Source organism: Olea europaea, chromosome 11 (assembly GCF_002742605.1).
Source record: "Olea europaea var. sylvestris chromosome 11, O_europaea_v1, whole genome shotgun sequence".
NCBI classification, from domain to species: Eukaryota; Viridiplantae; Streptophyta; class Magnoliopsida; order Lamiales; family Oleaceae; genus Olea; species Olea europaea.
Genome location: NC_036247.1, coordinates 25,716,193 through 25,729,189, shown reverse-complemented (window position 1 = coordinate 25,729,189; position 12,997 = coordinate 25,716,193). Strand labels below are relative to the sequence as shown.

The 12,997-nt window shown below is 34.1% G+C and overlaps 1 protein-coding gene and 1 long non-coding RNA gene across 3 annotated transcripts; one reads left to right on the top strand and one right to left on the bottom strand.

Annotated features, from left to right (window-relative positions):
* Positions 1–3,564: 3,564 nt before the first annotated feature.
* On the bottom strand, positions 3,565–5,012 carry LOC111403865. Its single transcript, XR_002704570.1, has 2 exons — positions 4,644–5,012; positions 3,565–4,077 (listed from the first exon to the last, which is right to left on the bottom strand). It is a non-coding gene; the product is annotated as an uncharacterized LOC111403865 (long non-coding RNA).
* A 4,730-nt stretch (positions 5,013–9,742) lies between these two features.
* Positions 9,743–12,379, top strand: LOC111403864. Of its 2 annotated transcripts, XM_023032500.1 has the most exons (3): positions 9,743–9,999; positions 10,087–10,190; positions 11,322–12,379. In XM_023032500.1, exons 2-3 carry the CDS (start codon positions 10,106–10,108, stop codon positions 12,059–12,061), a joined length of 825 nt encoding a protein of 274 aa, XP_022888268.1. In that variant the 5' UTR covers positions 9,743–9,999; positions 10,087–10,105; the 3' UTR covers positions 12,062–12,379. The 2 variants fall into 2 exon arrangements, with proteins under 2 accessions (XP_022888268.1, XP_022888269.1); XM_023032501.1 differs by lacking the exon at positions 10,087–10,190.
* Positions 12,380–12,997: the final 618 nt, after the last annotated feature.

Here is a 12,997-nt window from a genome sequence, read left to right as displayed (position 1 = left end):
GACTTTATTGTTGAGGCATTGGAGAAAGGTGAGATTTTAAGTGGACGGGGACTTAATCAAGAAACGACCCTTCAGCGCTCTGGCGATACACGATGGAGTTCACATTATAATTCTTTGGTCAGTTTGCTTGCCATGTTCTCTTCTGTTGTAGATGTACTCGCAATAATTATTGAAGATGAGTCTTGTTCTTATGATCAAATATCTGATGCAACAAATTTATTGGACTTGATACAAAGATTTGATTTTGTATTTAATCTACAGTTGATGAGAAGTGTGTTGGCGATTTCAAATGAACTGTCAAAGGCATTGCAAAGAAAAGATCAAGATATTGTGAATGCAATGCAATTGGTTAGATTGTGCAAACGACGACTCCAAATAATGAGAGACGAAGGGTGGGACTCCTTTTTGGAAGAAGTATGCTCTTTTTGTCAAAAACATTATATTCATGTACCCAACATGGATGATATGTTTGTACGCCTTGCAATTCGTGGTCGCCCTCAGCGTAATTCTTCAGAAATTACAAATTTACATCATTATCGAGTAGATTTGTTCTATTCTGTCATCGACTTACAACTTCAAGAATTGAATGATCGTTTCTCAGAGGTAAATACAGAGTTACTCCTTTGTGTAGCTTGTTTATGCTCACAAGATTCATTTTCTTCTTTTGACAAGAAAAATTTGATTAGACTTGCTGAGCTTTATCCATTAGATTTCTCTGCAGTAGATTGTATTGTACTTAGCGATCAACTTGAGACTTATATTTTTGACATGCGCTCTAACAAAGAGTTTGAAGGGTTGAATGGCCTTGGTGATCTTGCGAAGAAGTTAGTTTTGACAAAGAAAGATAAGGTATATCCATTGGTTTACAGACTTTTGACTTTAGCATAGATTTTACCGGTTGCTACCGCTACTATGGAGAGAGTTTTTTCTGCAATGAGCATCGTAAAGAATAGATTGCGCAATCGGATGGGTAATCAGTGGATGAATGATAGCACTATTGTTTATGTAGAGGGAGATATATTTTTGAAGCTCGATAATGAAGTTATTGTACGACGATATCAAAATATGAAAACTCGCAAGGAACAAATTTAATAAATAAATTATGTCGTTTTTGGTGTTGTTGTAATATTGTTTTATTTTTTTATCATCATTACATCTACGACCAAAACCTCGAAGTTCGGCGTTGAAAAATGATGCCCGCACTGGACGTAAATCCTGGCTCCGCCCCTGTTTCCGTCTCACAAAGATTAGCTTATTTATTTTTGTCGTTTAAAGTTATAAGTCACTTTTCTTGTAAGAAAATAATTAACTTTTTAGTTTTCTAATATATCCATATTTAATATGTCCTTTTGTTAGAAAATATAAATTACTCTTATGGGGATCATTATTTAGCCTTTGTTTGCGACACACACATATATATATGGATCAATCTACCAGTACCTAATGCCCTACCGAAAATGTTACATAATGCTGACGTGGCGGTAACTTTGAAATTCAAAATCTCGTCTGATGAGCAGTGAAAAAGAAGAAAAAAGGCGCCTCTGTTTCCCCTGCATATTTTCCCCCCTTTCGAAACTATAAAAGTTTTCATCCCAAATCCAAAATCAAATCTGAACCAAATCCATTCCACGGTGCAGGCAACTTCGACGTCGGTGGCGACATGATGAAGAACCCGAGGCCGATGATGCCATAGGTCGAAGGTGAGCAATTTTGTGATGAAGCCGACAGCTCCCGAGGCGACGACCTCGACGTCAATGACACCATGGGTAAGATTATTTCGAACTTAATTTTCAGCTTCCCTATTTGTTATATTATTTTCATATTTAATTTTCAGCTTCTTTATTTCGAACTTAATTTCCGACCAAGTTAGATATGGAAATCGAAACTGCTTATGCGAAGTTAATTTTCGACCAACTTAAATTTCAGCTTCCTAAACTGTTCATGAATGAATTCAGTTTTAAAATTGACTGAGTAGAAAATGAATGCTTATGCTCAGTTAAAGCCATCTACGTCTCACCTCCAGTCAATGTTCAGGTAATTGACCAAGAGATTTACATAGACCAACTTACCTAAGTTGAGGTTGAAATGTTTGTAAATGACATTATAAATTTCATTTGTAGGAAGTTCGCATGACAAACACTGTCCATTCCCAACATGTGGGCACACAGGAGAGTATAGGAGATTTTGACTGCCGGGTATAAATCGAACGGTGGAACTGATTTTCAGTTGTTGATCATGTTCTTAGTTGGGGCAGTTATTGCTATGGGAAGCTCTCGGATTTATCATGTATTGATGTATGTTTGAAGTGTGAGAAAATCGTTGATTAGTTTAATAGTTTGATGCAGTCGAAATCATTTTAAATTTGGTAATTTTGCATCTCATCACTGATTGTATTAGTGATAATAGTGTGATGTATTGTTATCTTTTTAAATTTGAGATTGTTTGACAGTGCAAGTGTTTTCCAATCAGAATTTGATCCTTCATTATTTTACTAATAATTGAACAAGAATCATTGCTGCATTCTTTAGTGCTTGTGTTGAGGAAACTTCGTTAGGAACCCACGATCTTGCTTTTCTGCTGCTTCTTAATTTTGATTTTGTTTGAGTTAAAGAAGGTTCCTCACCACAAGACATGCTCAAGTCATTATTGAATCATATCTTAGGATAAAATTCACGATGACTGCAGACCAGGAGGAAAGCTGCAAATATCTTTAGAATATGTTATATAGGTGTGCTGGAAATGAAACACACTGGGGAAATAACTTGTGCTGGAAACAATTCGAGAACAAATGTGCCAAATACACTGATGAATCATATCTTAGGTGATAAGTGAGAGAGATAACGTGGCCCGCAATTTGAGAATAAGACCAAGTCAATCAATGGAGCTATTGAGTAGATTTTGTTTCTTGTTTTGCATGTGAAGTGGAGTCCAAAATTCCAAGGCCATGCATTCATGCACGTTGAAGCCAAAACCAAGTCCATGCAATTCCTGTTGGCACGTTGCAGCAGTTAATTAGTATTAGAGTTAGGATTTGTTTTTCGTTTGTTTAGTTTGCTTTAAGGTGTGTTTGATTACATTTATTTTCCATGGAAAATATTAGTTTTCCACCTAAATTTCTATTTGGAGTGTTTGATTGCTATTTTTTTTCCATGGAAAACATTTTCCAACTTTTGAAAATATGTCTAATTTTTCTTGTTTTCAAGGAAAATATTTTCCTAGGGGAGAGGTGGTTTTTATTTTCCACAAAAGATAGAAAACATTTTCTTTTTTAAGTAATATTTTTCATGTCAATCAAACACACTCTTAGTGTATATCCTCCCACGATTTCCTAGACGGCTAAGATGTGTAGCAATAGTTTAGGAAAAGTGGATGAGTTGTGGTTTATTTAAAGAGCCAACGTGAATAATAAAGTGTGTGAAATATTTATCCAAAAAGTGTCTACTTGTGGTTCAATTCTCACCCCAAGAGAATTACTTGTGGTTTATCTCTCACTCGAAGAGAGTTTATTGCAATTGTTAACTTAGCAGCTGACTGAGACCGCATCATTAGGATACAATCACAAAGTGATACCATAACTACGTTGAAATAAACTACATTATTACAAGGTTCAAATTACATATTCAAACACCAAAATGTTATAAAAAGATAAAACCAAAAAGCTAAAATCATCTAAATACACATAATTCATATTAAATCTTCTGAAACTCGTTTTCCCTTGCTCATGGTTATGTTCAATGAAATCTCCAAGTCCCTTTCCTCGGTTATTTTTGCACACACTTTCAACATACGGGACAATTTGTGGAAGGGTTCACTTCCTTTAGTAGTGCCACTTGATTCACCTTGCAATGAATACTCTTCATCAGGTGAAACGTTGCAAAACTTGAAAAACATAAAGTCGTGGGTACAAGATTGGAACAACTTCCCTTGATTCTTGGATTTTTTTTTTTTGTACCTCCAACCATCTACCGAACCCCTCTCCACAGTTTGGACATCTCTTTTTGAGGCATTCGAGCATCATGTGTCCTGCCCCTCTGCAAGAATGACAAATTCCTCTGTTCTTCTCGGCCATGATCAATCCTAAATCATTCACAAAAATATTACTGCTTAAGAACCTTCAAATTGTACATATATGAAAAATCACTACATATATCCACACCAACAGAGGGCTAGATTTTTCATAACCCCTCAAACGTTTAAATCCTAAGTTATCTTAGGGGCAATCATTTCAGCATCATCTTATCTAAATATCTTCTATGCATATAAAAAAGTTAAAAATTCATAGCAAAATTTGAAACAAAAAATCCAGCATCATCTCACGTTTTCTTGTATGAACATCCCACCTAATCATACAAAATTTGAAAACAAAACGTATTTACAAATTGACGAAATCATTCAAATTCTGTTCATTGCAAAAACGGGGGACTGATGGACGATTAAGACGTTGGGTCTAGGTTCACAAAATACACCTCGGCTAACATTAAATCCAGCCTACAATGCACATGTCAAATTTGAAGCAAATCGATATTGCACCTCACAAATACACCACGGTTCTTTTATATTTGTGGAGATCTAGATTGCAGACACATATACTGTAGTAATATTAAAATAAATATACAATGGATATCAGATTTGAAGATCTTAACCTCAAGGTTGCCTTCGTCTTTCTCGTTTTCCTAGATTTCTTCGTTCGAGGTACGAAGACTGAATCGAGGGTTAGAGAGAGAGAGATAGTGACTTTTGTGATGCCGTCGTCTTCCCCGTTGAATGAATCGTTCTAACTCGTTCGAGATTTTAACTGACGACTTGAAGGAGCTCTTCACTAAATCGAGGGTTACAAAGAGAAAGAGGGGGAGGGGGGGAGAGAGAGAGAGAGATAGTGACATTGTGATGCCATCGTCTTCCCAAATCTGAACCGGCGAGATGGAGGAGTCTTCGTTGAGGGTTAGAGAGACTGAGAGAGTGATTTTGTTTCGCCTGGGTTACAGACAGAGAGTTTGTTTTGAAAAAGAAAATTATAAACTATTCAAATGATATTTTGATCAGATTTTGTAAAGTGACGTTTTTTTGAATTCAAAATACCGCCACATTATCAGGGTGAAAACCATTCGGGACGGGGTTATGTACGTTATGTCAAATAAGGTTACCCGCAATTTTTGACAATTTGAAGACAGAGTAACCTTTCTGCCCTTAACATTTCATTAATTTTTCATGAGACAAGTGCATTTTTGGTATTTAATTTTGAGACAGTCCAAAATTGCAGCCAAAATGGGACTCATGTTCATCTGTAATGGGAGAAAAAATGCTACAAATGGGAAAAAAAGCTCTCCCAAACAAAGGCTTAATGTAAGAGTATATTATGATATATGTAAAAAGAAATTATATTTTCAACTATGTTAATTACACTTTTTTTTTTATCTAAAAACGAAAGCAAACCTATCCTTGGAATGGAAGGAGTAAAATAAAGGGTAATTGGCACAAAACGCCCATACCTTTCAAATTTATTGTGGAAAACGTCCCTACCTTTAATTTTTTGGTATTTTTGCCCTTACCTTCCACATTTCTTTGCGCTGAACGTCTTTTTCACCAAATTTTAATATAAAATAACTAAAATACCCTCCCATTTAAATAAAACAAAAAAAAAAGAAAAGAAAAATGAAAAATAAAAAATAAATTATAATCTTGCTCCTAAATGTTTAAAAAATTGTAAGTGTGGTCAAATAATTATTAAAAGGCCTAATAGCACAAAACGTCCTTACTTTTCAAATTGGTGAAAAATGACGTTTTTCGCAATGAAACATGAAAATAGGGATAAAAATGTAAAAAATTGAAAAGTAGGGACGTTTTCCGTAAGAAGTGTCGAACATAGGGGTTTTTTTTGCTATTAAACCTTATTAAAATATTAAAAATAACAAAACTCTCTCTCTCTCTCTCTCTCTCTCTCTCTTCTTCTCCAAATTGGTCAGCCATCTTAAAAGTCAAAAAACTCCAGCAAACCACTATCCAAACTGTTGGACCATCATACCACCGAAAAACTTTCATTTCTCTTTACACATACCACCCAACATCCAACTTTGAAACTTTCATATTAATAGATTTGTTCGGAATTGCAAGCCAAAATACCTAACTAGTGATTGCAAATATTGGGGACATTACTTGTTCTAGAGAGACCCATGTCATTTCCAACACACCAATTGACTATACTCACTAGGGTGCCTGCATCTCTTTATGGTCTTAAAATATCAACAGATGGTTCAGCGGCATGGAGGTTTGGCGGTTTGGGCGTTGGTTGATCGGAGTTTTTTCATATGGCAGTCCTATTTGGAGGAGAAGAGAGAGAGAGCTTTTTTTTCTTTTTCTTTTTTTTAAAATAAGGCCTAATAGCAAAAAAATTCCTACATTTGACACTTTTTGCGAAAAAGGTCCCTACGTTTTAATTGTTTTACATTTTCATCCCTATTTCCATGTTTCATTGTGGAAAAACGCCATTTTCAACAATTTGAAACGTATGAACGTTTTGCGCACTATAGGCCAAACGTAGGGGCGTTTTGTACCATTAGGCCTTTTAATGATTATTTGGATTAATTTGTACTTTTTAAAACATTTAGGAGTAAGATTATAATTTATTTTTTATTTTTCTTTTCTTAAGATTATAATTTATTTTTTATTTTTCTTTTCTTTTTTTGGTTTTATTTAAAAGGGGGGTATTTTGATCATTTTATGTTAAAAATTGGTGAAAAAGATGTTCAGCGCAAAGAAATGTGGAAGGTAAAGGCAAAAATGTCAAAAAATGAAAAGTATGAATGTTTTCTACAATAAATTTTAAAAGATAGGAACATTTTGTGCCAATTATCCTAAAATAAAATAGAGTTTGACTGTTCAAATGTGGAGTTAAAGACACTTGTTATTTTAAAAAAGTATATAAAAAAATTTTGGAGCACAATTTCATGATTAGACAATTTAAAATTAAAAAAAAATTCGCTTTTAAAGATTGTCTTGAAGATGTTTTGAGTAATTTAAAAGGTTTTGGAGGGTAATTTGGTCAAGAAGCTTAACACGTGTTAACTTAAATATATCTGCAATCACACATGGCGCTTTTCAAGACAGACTCGCATGCAATTGGACACATATATAAATGTCATAAATCAAATTGGGAAGGGTGTTTTTGGCATTTGAGCACGCACTTAAATGTGTCTCACCAACTTAGACGTCATTCTCACCAGCTAACGAACCATCCACCACTCGCGGGCCTTCTGCTTACGGCGCGTGGAGTGTGTGATTTACCAAAGGGCCCAGGCTCTAAGCACGAAGAATTAAACGTGTAATGTAGCCTTTTTTATTTTGTAAAATGGGATGGAAATGAATATTTCAATAAATTGTTTCCAAGGTTACGCTATTTTTAATTTTTACATGTTTATGCTATGATTTGTTCTTGTAATTAATGAAAAAGAAGAAATCAATTTACCTATTGCTGAAAATTTTACAATGCTACGGCCTCGTTTGGGAGCGATTTTCAAAATTGATTTTTTGATCGTTAGAAAAAAAGTTGGACCACTTGTGAAAGAAGTCAAATTTTACGACTGAAATAGTCAAATAACGATCAAAAAATCAATTTTTTGGGTGAAAAATCACTCACAAACGACCCCTTAATTAGACTATGGACTTGTTCAGTAGTGATTATGAAAGTTGATTTTTTGACTGTTAGAGAGAAAATTGGGTCTCACATGTAAGAGAAGAAGTAAAAATGACCGCTAACCTAGGAAAAGTAACTGTCAAAAAATTGATTTTTCCTGATGAAAAATTAGAGCCATACATGCACTATAATCAAGACATCCAAACAAGAACTGTGCTTGTTACATTAAGTCCTTGAGTGATTTAGTTGAAAATTAAATTTTTAATAGATTTTGATAAAATTTATGAAATATGTGATTGAAAAATTGATGAAAGATGTAAATTCTATAAAATGTATGATTGAAAATAAATTTTAAATAATGAAGATCATACAGAACTATGAAAGTTAATTACTTCAACGAAGTTGTGTAATATGTTTTTTAGTTAATAATGTGATAGGCATGTGCTTAAAGAGTCAACACAGCATATAGCAGTGTAAAAATCTTCTCTACATTGAAATATATTAAAGTTGCATATCTTTGTACAACTGATAATCACATATTTTGCAAAATTTTAATTCAGTAATAACCTTTTCAAACGTCCCATTTAAGAATTTCTACTTTAATTTTATTTTAAGAAAATCACATGCCTGACTTTTTCAAAAAAGAATAATTGTGTTGAAATATAAACTAAAAATTATTTATTAAATTACCGAAGTGAAATGTTAGAGCAAACACAAGAAAGCGCGTGAGAATAACAAATATAAAAAATTTAGTTATTTTTAGAAAATCATTTATTTCTTCTCCATCGATAGATGATTCTCTATACAAAGTAACCTCAATTTCTACTCTTTCTCCTTCACATCTTCGTTCTTTTGCAAATCGATCATCTCTCATTCTCAAGCTTCTCAATAAATCATGTTACTATTACTCTTTATACTATGGATGGCAGAACTTTTCATATACCATCTTACTATCAAATTCTCACTAATTATAAGACCAAGATTAAATGGTTTTATGGAAAATAGTAGCATCTCTTTCACCTGTAATGCAACTAGTTATCGCATGTATAACTCTCTCTCTCTTTCCATAAATCATAAAATTCTCGTACAACCATATAATTTTCATTATAAACATCCAAAATGTCTAGCTAAAATCACCACTATCACCGACATATTACCACCATTTTACAGCTTGTAGAGACATAAAGAGTATTTTTGTGTTCAAAGGAGACACTAGACTAGCATAGACGACGCATAAGACAATGTCTCCACATCAAACTCAAAATTTAAGGAGGGGTTTCTAGTTATGTTTTGTTATTCCTAAACTTTGTTATGTTTCCTTTGGTAGTATTACATAATGATCAAAATATTAATTTCTATTTAATTAATCATCGTTAGTGTCATGTGTTTTGCAAGATATGTTTATATATAATAGCTTGACTTTAATTGCTGGCAAGTGGCGGTGCCAAAGTTGAAAGAAACGCACAACACGTATAAAACTGTTTTTTTTTTTTTTTGTTATCATATGAATTGTCGAAAATCTATATTCATGACAATTTGCAACCATGCCAATCGAGGCCTTAAAATTTGGTCTCGATATGCATTTCTTGACTATTATTTCACTATTTCAGTTGTATTTTTTAAATTCTTCTCTCGTAGATATGATTCACTTTATCTCTAATAGTCAAAAAATCAATTCTCAAAATCCATACCAAATAAGCACATAAGGATTGAGTATATTGCTTATTTGCAAAAATAAATTTTTTGACACGAGATAAAAGTGGAGTTGAATTTAAAAATCAACAATGAAATTCAAACTCACAAGATTGCCGCCATTTACGTTACCATTTTTATTACCGTACATTGTATTCTCAAAGCTGGTAATACGTAAATATCATTCATGGGTACGCTGTCCGAAGGAGCGTGGTTCTTAATCACCGTCCTCGTACAATCCTTATTAACGACGAACAACCCACAGCCCTTTAAAATAGAATATAGCGACACTGTTTTGTACTTTTCTCTACTCTGACCTTCAGTGCGTGTAATTTCACCAAACGAATTTTGAACATTTTCGAAGTTTTCCCTTTTGTGATCACGAACATCCAACCTCCTCCCTCCCCCCACCCCCCAACACCCCCGCCTTCGCTATTTAAATTAAATCCAATTCATGGATCACACAATCTTAAGTTCTTCTCTTACAAGGATTTCTCTGCATCCTTCAGTATTTTTTCTTATTCAGCTTTTTTAATGGTTTCTTGAAACAGTACCAGTGGCCGAAGCAAAACCCTTTATGAAGCTTGCAAATTTCTGTGCATTGATTGCAGCCTTTTGGATTCCTCTGGAATCTTGAAGCAAACTGGAACCGCCCATCTTGTTTTCTCTGGATTTTGGTACTGAATTTCCCTGTTAATAAGTTGGAATCCTGCCTTTTTTTTTTTCGAATTCTCTTGTTCATTTTTTCTTCAAATTTGTTCTAGAATTTTTGGAGTTCCGATCATGGAACGTTTTATGCGGCAAAATTGGGATATATATAGACAGCAACCTCCTAGGAGAAGATCACAGTACAAGAAGTCAACCTGGGGTACTAATTTTCATGGTTTCTATTGTGTTTATTGATTAATTTATGTTTTCATTTTATAAAAATATTCATGTCATACAATGTAACCCAATTTAGTTGAGATGCCTATGTATTTTCTGTTTATCTTTTGTTGTTTTATGTTATTGATGCCTATGGTCCACAAAGGTTGAAATTTTCAACTTTAGTTGAAAGGAGGGTTCAAAATCTGCATATAACAAGTCATGTTATTTTGTGATTTCATTGCTTTTATTTTAAGTTATGAAATGTATATTCTGATTTTGATTTATTATTCTTTTTTGGCTGCTATAAATTCAAGCTCTTTGATATTTTTATTAATATACATGTTGGTTTATTAATATTTTTCCCTAGTTTTTGGTTTTTATTTTTTATTTTTTTTTTCTGATTAGCCTATTAAACTTTCGAATGGAAGTTGACAATAGCCTCTCCTTAAGTGACGAAGATGGAGGCCTTAGGACTAAGAGGTCCTAAGGTTCAAGTTCCAGCAAAATGTGTGTTCTTTTTTGTTACTTAGTTAATCGTCCTATTATTGCATTGGTTTGTGTATTATTGTTCTCACTATGAAAATATAAAATATTCTCGATTTTCGACTTTTTCATCATTCCGCCTCTTGAATTGTGCTGTTGACTATAATTCTCTCTTGTGTCCGTTTGATTATAAAAATGAAATTTAGGTGGAAAGAAAACGAATTTCAGGGAATTCAATTGCCTAGAACTTGTTTTATTGTGAATTGTCAATTAAATGTGTTTGATTAGTATAATTTTCCATCTGAAAAATATTGAGATTTTGGATATTTTGATGTTTATTTGACTTTGTTTTCTATCAAAACTATCAATTAAAGGGATATAATTTGTTTCAAAAAAAAATAAAAATAAAACCTGGAAAACCAAAAATCAAGAAAACCAATTCCTGAAAATGGTGGAAAATGGAGTGTTGCCAAGAAAACCAATCGCCAAGAAAATTTGGCCAATCAAACATGCAAAAAGGTTGAAAATGGAATTTAATTTCCTACTTCCATAGAAAGTTTTTGCAATGAAACAGGGCCTTAATTTATTTGCAATTTACTATATTTTCCATGGCCTTTGTGGAAACTGATCTTGAAACTTATTTATGCAGTTGGCTGGCAGCCTGCAGTACATTTATGGGAGAAAGAATTCTGCAAAGTGGTCGGTTCGCTGGACTGGGAAATGTTTTTGCGCAAGAAGAAGTTTGTTCACCTATATGAGAATGTGATCAACTGGGATGACTCTGAAGGTAAAGAGGCATTTGAAAATGCCAAGACACGATTCTGGTCGGAAAAACATGGTGTTCCCTGTGAAATACCATTGCCTGATCCTGATCTTTACATAGACGAAATAAATTGGGATTTGGAAAAGGATATCGAGCTGCCATCTGACCTTGACGTCGATCCTGTGTTTCCTGATCCGGATGAAAACCTTGAGCCAGCCGTTATTTTTGGAGATTCGTTCTTAGTTAACCAAGCATCTTCACCCACTGACTGGGGTGACTATGAAAAGACTAATCATGTGGATCCATGGGAGAATAATTGGGGCAATGCATTTCCTAATGGAGCTCCGATTGGATTCACAGGATTTTGTAATAATGCTAGGAATTTCAATGGCGGAAGTGGGTATGCACCGTGGATAGGTGGTTGGAATAATACATGGGGATGGAATTATGCTCATTACCCTTACAATTATGGAGTCGAACCTGCAAATGTTTACGACAGGAGCGCTAATGAAGGGCAAGGAATATGTGACGTGAACACTGCTGCGCAGGTCAATGCTGGTAATTACGTCTGGTGGAACAATGAGGGACAACAGAGAGCAACATATAGGAGAAATCTCGAATGCTGATGAAGTGCCGACTTTAGGAACTTTAGGAGGGTGGAACTCGATTAATTCATGTGGACCGGTTACTCAACAGGCTGCAAATAGCTGTTGGAAGAATGTGGAATTAGGAAGATATCTTTTAACTGGATGCAGAGCGGAATGAGTCACTAATTTCTTTCTATTGTCTTATTTATGCATATTTGGAGCTTCTGCTGAAGGATTACTCTAAAATTTTGAATATAGTTTTCTGATTTTGCTGAGGTTGTATCGTAAGTTGACGAGTTATTGTTCATCTATTAGTGCTTTTTGCATTTTCTGCGTATAAAAAGTGAGTATTAAATAGCTGTTCAAGTATTTTTCTTTGGACCGAGCTACACGAACCGTAGGGATGACCGCAAAGATAATCGCATACACACACATGGCGGGTCGGGAATTTTAAATTCTGGCAGGAACCCCCCTCAACCATGTGAGAGAGCGGTAAGCCATTGTGTCAACCTCTATGATCGTTTAGCTTAATTCTTTTTCTTTTCTCCATGTATTCAATTTTGTTTCTGAAATACCGGCACTAAATCAGAATCGAGATTCTCACCAGATGCTGGCCTAAAGAAACGAAAGAATATATTTTTTTCATTTGTTCTTATGTTGATTTCTTGTTATGGTAGATACCTTTTTAGTCCTTGTTTGATGGTCATTATTTGGGGGTTTCTATGTTTTTAATAGTAAATGTTTGGAGAATGTGTAGTAAAAAGTAGAAAAGAGTTTTGGGTTTACGTGCAGAATATTTTATTGTCTGAATTTGGGATCGAAAATGAGTATATAGAAAAAAGTTTTGAAATAAAAGATGTCAAACGGAGGCTTAGTAAGACTATAGTAGAAGTTAAAAAAGGAAGCCTTAAAATTTTTTTTTTATCGGTAAATGTAAATTTCATATACAAGTACATCGGGCATACTCGGGCAAAA